This window comes from Pterocles gutturalis, unplaced genomic scaffold (genome assembly GCF_000699245.1).
Source record: "Pterocles gutturalis isolate BGI_N339 unplaced genomic scaffold, ASM69924v1 scaffold47944, whole genome shotgun sequence".
In the NCBI taxonomy this organism is placed as follows: domain Eukaryota; kingdom Metazoa; phylum Chordata; class Aves; order Pterocliformes; family Pteroclidae; genus Pterocles; species Pterocles gutturalis.
Window position 1 is genome coordinate 23,162 of NW_010137684.1, and position 7,744 is coordinate 30,905.

The 7,744-nt window shown below is 46.8% G+C and overlaps 1 protein-coding gene across 1 annotated transcript in view; it reads left to right on the forward strand.

Annotated features, from left to right (window-relative positions):
- LOC104468506 (exonuclease mut-7 homolog) overlaps positions 1-5,979 on the forward strand; it is a gene marked incomplete at both ends in the record, with an annotated part of 21,654 nt that extends 15,675 nt beyond the window's left edge. Inside the window, 2 exons of the mRNA XM_010082674.1 lie at positions 4,067-4,120; positions 5,848-5,979. Of these exons, the coding sequence (XP_010080976.1) occupies positions 4,067-4,120; positions 5,848-5,979 (186 nt within the window). The remainder of the gene's footprint in view (positions 1-4,066; positions 4,121-5,847) is intronic.
- Between the last annotated feature and the right edge of the window lie 1,765 nt (positions 5,980-7,744).

Below are 7,744 nucleotides of genomic sequence, written 5' to 3' on the forward strand. Positions count from 1 at the left end.
TTGTCGCCCCCTTTCAGCACTGGAAGCTGCTGGAAGGTCTCCCTGGAGCCTTCTCTTCTCCAGGCTGCACACCCCCAACTCTCTCAGCCTGTCCTTGCACGGGAGCTGCTCCAGCCTCTGCCCACCTCCGTGGCCTCCTCTGGACTCCATCTAGCAGGTCCATGTCCTTTCTAGCCAGGTCTTCCAGCTTGTCTTCAGCAAACTTCTCTTTGCAGAGAATATTAAACCTATCTTTTGGGCCTTCTAATAATAATTGGAAGGAGGTGGGAAAGTTTTGGTGGGTGTTCCTCTTTTCTCTGCAATTTTGCAGACTCGGATAGAGCAGTGGGATGCTTCTCATGCTCACCTTAAAGGTTCACCCACCAGCCTGAAGGGACTACAGTAGATCTCGCAATGTTGTACTTCAGGAGTGGAGCAGAAGCTTACAAGGAAATGTTAGTAGTCTCTTAGGTCACTAATTTCTAAGAAGAGACTTGGTGGAATCTCAAAGCCCCTTCAGTTGAGTTGTGGGTTGGTTTGTTTTGTGTTTTTTAATGGACTCTGCTCTTGGTCTTCAAAACCATCCTCATCTCTAAGAAGAATTTGCACGCTAAGGCAAAACTCGTGTCTTTTGAAGTGTGCTAATAGCCAGAAGGCTGGTAGAACTGGCTTCCTGCAGCTCCCATGGTGTAGAAGGTTCCCTTGCAAGGGTGCACCTACTCCCCCGAAACTCCCGGTGAAGTAGTGAGTTGGAGAGGAGGGCCAGGCTTGGATAGGTCTCAGGAGCCAGTTAGAGCAATGCACGCCTGGATCTAGATTTCCCTGGACTGATTTGGAGCCATGGGACACAAAGGGGGCTTCTAACACTGCAGTGAGCAGAGCTTCCCACAATGGAGGAATCTAATCTCTGATCTCATCTCAGCTTTGGATGTCTTTTTCCATATTTTTGAAGTAAATGACATTCTTCAGGTTTGCTAGTCATTCTACCTCCCCGCCAATCTGCAGAGTAAATGCGCAAGAGGACAGATGAAGAACTGTGCTGCCTTTGAGATCAAGACTTTTGATGTTTGGTCAGCAGGAGAAGAATGTCTTTCATTGGAGACCTCAGTACAAATGGATGTCCATTAAGAAACAAAATTAGGTCGATGGTTTTGGTGTGGTATTTAAAGCCACATTGTGAAATCATGCCATAACTCTGTACAATTAATGGTTTTCAGGAATGCTGAAGAGAAGTCCGGGGTTGGAATACCAGCAGTACAGCATGTGTGCCGCAGGACTGGACCGAGTGTGTTCATAGCTATCAAGCTCTTGGTTTACCATCTGTTTTAAAAGAGCCTGGGATAACATGTAGGAGGCTTCAGGCTTGGATTGAGACTTGCTACTTCTCTAGTAGATCGTTGGCTGGGTGCTTTTCCGGCACACATCCTGGAGCAGATGCTTTCTGTCCGCTCCCTTGTTGTCCGAGCTGGCTCAGGGTCCCTGCTTCCCCTCTGGCACCGCGAAGGGCTCACAGCTTCTCCTGGGCTCTGCCTTGCAAAGGGAGCGCTGCAGTTTGCCTCTCCAAGGACGTGGGGCATTGCCCAACACGTCACGCGCGGCCTTGGCAAATTTTAAATTACAATTCTACAGCCTTGTGCTGCTGTTCCTTGAAATCTTCTTTGACCTTAATTCAGGTTCCTTTAGGTTGTCACGAATCATTCTGCCTCTAGCGCTGGCTTCAAAACACGGGAGCTCTCTCAGCCCTCTCTCATCAGTTGTTGCCCTTCCAGGTCTCTCTGGTAATAGTTCATTGGAGTTTGTTCATCTCTGCAGGATGAAAGTTGGCTGAACAGACGGGCACGGTAAGGGCTGAACAACAATACCGAGTTCCTAGGGAGTGCCTTCTGTCCAGAAGGCCTGAGCCTTTTCCAGAGGAAGTTGATATTATCTTTTTAATAGTTTGTGAAACTAAGGCCAATGCCCTCTCTGCAGCACTTGGGATGGAGCGCGAGTCCCTGACACCCCCCTGCAACATGCTACTCTGGTCGTTCTTTTTTTTTTTTTTTATTGCATCTCCTAGCTCACATCTCCCGGATGGTCCCAGCGCTGCCTTCCTGAAAAGAAGGAATTGTGCCCTTTTCTCCAGCGTGTATCCTCCGTGGTTTCAGTCAGATGTGTGTCATGACATGGCTGTTCTGGCTCTGCATGCTTCTCCCAGTCGTTGTTCCAGAGGCGGAAAAGCATACTGGAAGAGTTATTGCTTTTCTTCTTTTTATTTGATGTTCTTTGCCTGTCTCTGCAGAGCCATTTAGATAAGGGGATTTATCAAGCTTGAACTAATTAACCCTGGATGCAGGAAGTCAGAATGGAGTGTTCCAGCTGTGAAATCCACAGGCTTACCCTGAAGCACACATGGCTCTGAAGGAATTCCGCATCTCTCTTCCCTTGTTGGCAAATCGCTGTGGTGAACTTTTGCTGTCGCCGTAGCGGACGTCTCTGGCTGGTGTGCCGCGAGTGTGCTGTGCTGGCAGCGCTGGCCCGTGACCATGCTGCATGCAGCACGGAGGCTCTGCTGCCGCTTCAGGGTTCCTATTCTTGGAGATGTTTGCCTTTATTGAGAGAGAGGGTTGAGTTTGAAAGAAATCCGGTAATTTTGCCTGTAGGAAGATGCTTTAGAAGTCATTGCCAATCACTTTCTCAGTGCAGAACTGGCAGCCAAAGAGTGACTTGACTGAAACGGGAAGGAAGCAGCTACCTGAAAGGTCAAGATAGGAAAAAAATCATTGCCTAGTCTACTGCCCAGGGAGTTTGTGCCTTCAGAGCCTTCTCCCCTTTGCTTCCTGTAGCCATAGGTCCAGTGGGTCTTAAGAGAATAGCTATCCAAGGCAGAGTTTAAAAATCTTGGTTTGTTTTTTTCCGTGTTCCCTGGCTGTGCTTGGTGGTGTCAGACTGTCTGGGAAAGCGCGGCAGGACTCTGATCCCGAGTGTGTCCTCCTGCCAGGGTTACAGAGCGATCCAGCGAGAGCTTCTGAAACTCTGATCCAGAAGAGAGACCTCCGGGACACACATCTGGAAACAGTGAAAAATACAAGGGCTTCCAACAGAAACCAAGCCAGAGCAGAGAAATAACCTCATGCCTACCTCGAGGTGCCAATCCCTTGTCAGCACGAGCAGAGCTGGAGAGCTGGTTCACGTGGGAATCCCTCTGTCACTGCGGCCATGAAGCTGTTTCTCTGCTTTAGGAGGGGGCAAAGGGCTGGGAGGGAGGGATGTCATTTAATCATACGAAGATCAGTCACACTTTCATCCTTGTGAAGAATTGCCGTTCCAGATTTAGTATCTCCTTTTGGCACCAAACCATTTGAAAGTGTCTCTTACTCTGCTGCGAGGGTCAGAGGTGCGGGTAATGGGTCCCCTGATAATTCAGAGCAGACCTTTCCCTGGAAGGACAAGACCTCTGATAAAAGTGCAAGGCAGGAGGTGATAAACTCTAATGGAGATGTGCTTTGCAGCCTGGAAAGGCGGAATAATTTCTGTATGTCTGCTCTTGGGCTGCTGGGAGAATAACACCGTCTTATCTCTGAGGAGTGAGCTTCGTTCTGTTCACGTCTGTGAACTTTGCAGACACATTTAATGGTACATTTTTTCGCTGGAATTACCTGCTTAGGTTATTTTTTCCTTTCTCCCCTGTGCATTGCTATGCGAGCAGAACTGCTTGCTGCTTTGTGAACCAGACTGAGGAAATAGAAATAGTCTGGGTTAAGGAAAAAAAAAAAAAAAAGGATTTTGATAGGATTATTTCAAGGTGGATTGGTTCCCCCAGCCATCTGCAGCGCAGATGCACAAGCAGCTTGTTCCAGCACATGTGAGGCAAGGCGGGTATTGGCAGGGAGGGGACGTGGAGCGAGCAAGCAATACCTTGAGCTGCTGTTGCTGTCGAGAGCGTGCTGTTGAACCAGCCCCAGAGACTCTTGGCCTCATCTATGTCGACACTGGAGAGAAAGACTCGATATCACCAGCTCGTGTTCTCTCTGCTTTGACTGAAAGGAAAGCTTGAATTCAGTGGTAACTCCACTGGGTTCATTATGATTTTTACTGTTTTTTCCAGATTGCCCGACAGGAAGGAAGAGTCATTTTAACCTCTGGACTCCCATATCAGACTGTAAGTGTTCAGAGCTTCTGGCATTTTTCTGGCATTGTATCATTGTGTGGTCTGGGATGTGCAGTGTAGAGAAGTCAGATGTGAAAGCAACAGCTGGCTTGGCTTTTTCATGTTTTCTCCACTAAAAACTACATTAAGGCTCTTGAGAGGGTTGCTGTTCGGAATGACCAAAGCTTGGGGTGAAATTTCTTTTACACTCAGTACCGCAGCAGTGGGGGGAGCGATCGCTCTCCATTGGGGGCGGGAGGTGGAAAGCAAGCCAAGCGATCCAGAACAAAGTGTTTCTGTTTGGCCTCACTGGCAGGTGAAAAGCAGTTCAATTCCCATGCATTTTATCATAAAGATTCTTGTTTACTGTCAGGTTCCAAACTGGCGTAGTTTCAACGCTTAAAGACTTTTCTTCAGGCTTGGAAGGGAGAGAATGGAAGCCACCAAGCATAGGTCCCAGTGGAAGCTGTAGAGCTTTTGTGTTCCTGTAGATACACAAAAAAACCCCAAAGCGAACCCCAACCTTACCCTTAGCACCAGATGTTCAGAGCCCTTCGTGAGACGCAGTTCAAAACTGAGCATTGGTGGGAATACACTGAACCTGTCAAGTCAGCGGTGCTTTGCACTTTGTCATTGCCCAGAAATCCATTTGGAAGAGTGAAACTATTCCTGATTACACATATGAGCCAGAGTGCAGGACTTCTTTGCCTACAAGCTATCGATATAAAAGCTCCCAACTACTCAAGTATCTAGTTGGAGTATTTGAAGAACATAGGTTGCTAATTTCCTACGAAATAGCTGAGCGTTGAAGAAAACATCCCCCGTGATGAGACACTGTGAGGCAGGCACAGCCACGCCGTGACCATGCCGTGACCCAGGGTTCCTTAACCAGACTGTGGTTCCTTGAGCCTACAGTTGATGTAACAGGTAATTCAGCATCCAGCGTAATCTTATTTGGCAAAGCTTTAGTTTCAAAGTACCGTGTAGGAGTTGCAAAAGGAAAAGAACTGCTTCCCAGTGTACAATACTGTCCTGGGAAGTGTCTGGTCCCCTCTGTTCCTTTGTGTGCCCAACGCAAGAACAGGATGGCCCTGCCAGGCTCCTTTACTTGCCTGTAGCTGATCCCACCTTGCTGTGAGCACTCAGCATTTCATAAAGATGTGTCTGGAGCTTCCCAGTGCTTGTTCCCAGGTACAAACTTTTCTGCTCCATGTGGAGCAAACATCAAGGGACTGTCCACATCAACCACTGCAAATTCATTGGCCATCAGTGAACTCCAGGTGAGACGGTGGATAAAATGGAAGGGTTGAGGTGGTGAAACTGTCATTGGGCATCACCTCCATCGTTGTGCTTTTGCATAATGGGTGCGATCTGGCCAGGCTTCGTGTGAAAGCTGGGATTAAATTCAGTTTCCTCTTGCTGCCCTTGTCAGCACCATACCACTTAATTATAAGTTGAAGGGGACTTAAGCAATCATGTTTCATATATGTATATGCATATATATATAAAATGCTGCAGTGCTTCAGTGCTTCCGTAGTCTCAAAACTGTTGCAGCAGCAGCTGAGTGTTAAATTACCAATTTTGCTTGTTAAATCAAAATTTAGACTGTAAACACATACTAACTCCAGATATTCTTTGTAATTAAAACCCAACCAAATGTATTTGGAAAAAATCCGGGGATCATGATGCACAGAGCGCCTCATTTATTGTCTTTTTGGTTTATGACTTGTCTTTTGAAGCTGCAGTCCCAGGTAGCAGAAGGAAGGTGTTTCTCTGTGAACTGCTCAGAAAAGGCAAAAGAACAGGCCCTGCAGGTTCTGAAGCACTTCAACGTTCAAGTGTCCCTGGCAGATATCTTCAGCCGCTGCCAGGTAGGACAAGGCTCGTTTGAGTGAAAGTTCACGCTCGCTCGCCCGTTCGTGCAGCGCAGGCACTGCTTCAGCTTTTTGGGTCTTGCACTCAGTGCAGTGCTTGGTTCCCAAGATTTCTGCTTGAACTTTGGCAACACCTTGCAAAGCTGTGAGGAGTTTTGAGTGCGCTGACATCTGTCAGAAGTGTTGACGACGAAGTCAGAAGAGCAGAGGCGCTGCATCTGCAGCTTGCTAGAAACTCTGCTGGTTTTCTGATTTTTGGTGCTTGGCATGTGTTTTGGCATCGACTATCACGGTTATACTCTCTTTGTTGCTGTGTTCTCTGTCTAGGACACATGCTGTTTTAATTATAAACCATGTTTAATTATGGCTCTGTGATTCTGATAACACTTAATTACTTTAATGGGATGATTTTTTTTTTAGGACTGTATTTTTTTCAGAAGCTATTAGGTTAATTCATGTCCATGCTAGTTGATGACTCCAGATTGCGTTTGGCACTGGATATCTGTGATTGTTTTTACGAAGAAATTTTAATTGTGTTAGCTCAGATCTCCATCTCTTCCAATTTCACTCCTGTATTTGTTAGAGTAACACGCTGAAACCTATCCCTTCAAAAATTAGAATATAAACCAACTCGCGACTTCAACATCTTTAAGCATCTTATCAGTGCTTAAAAAGAGAAAAAGAAGAAACTGCAAATCTTGCTAGAAAAGGAGCTTTCTCTTTGGAATAAGCGAGCCAGCTGAAAGCTCCAGCAAAGTCTGGCTCCGTGCCTTGCGGCTGAGCTCGCGGGGTCTGCTGGCCTGGCGGCACCGCGCACGTGTTGTGGGACCAGCAGTGACTCCTGAGCAGACACAGCAGAGAGCATTCGCTAGACCCCTGCTTATGTCTGCTGTCGGTTGTTGAAACCGTATCAGTAACTTATAGAGAAAATGAGAGTTGTTCAGCTGCACAGGTTGTCTGTAAGAGGAGAATGAGGTAACACCGTGCAGATTGCATCGACATAACAGGGGCTGTTCAGCTGATCTCATTTCGGGATAAATGTATATGCTCAGATATAAGATAAGTGTGTTCAGTCTTGCGGTTTTATTGTTCCGAGAACAGATTGCAGTTGTTATATAGTGACATGGTGGCTTCTTTGCTATTTAAAAAAAAAAAAAAAAACCAAACCTTTAAAAAACCTTGTAGATTCTCAGGTTCCCTGATATCCTATAAAATAGCAGTGTTCTTCCTGCTGGTTGTTGAAATACCAGAAGAATAAGCACACACACACAAAAAAGCCACGCTGCAGAAAAGTGTCTGCTATCTGTAATAAACGCAGAAGACTGTGCAGCATACAATACAGCACTGACCCCTTGCCCATGGTGCAGAGTCTAGAACTGCTTAACTAGATGGCTTTTTAGGACGTGCTGTCTCAGTTTACGATATAAATAGGGGTAATCAGTCTGGCTAGGAATATATACCAAGTGTTCTCTTACTTCCAGGAGAAATGCCTTCCCTGCAAATTGTGGTGGTAGAACAGCTGCATATTTCACACCGCTAGGCATGGGAAGATGCTATTGTTTGTCAAACTGCTCTGTGTTCTGGAGCATAGATTTACCTACATTTAAGGCTGTGGCATTTTGCGGCTGATTTGGTTCAGCTGTCCTCTACAGACTGTACAAGTTTCGCTGATATGTTGCTGTTGCTCTGGAGGAGAACCCAAACCCCTACAGCTGGGCGTCCCCCGCAGCCGCCGGGCCGGTCCCTGGAGCTCGGTGCTGCG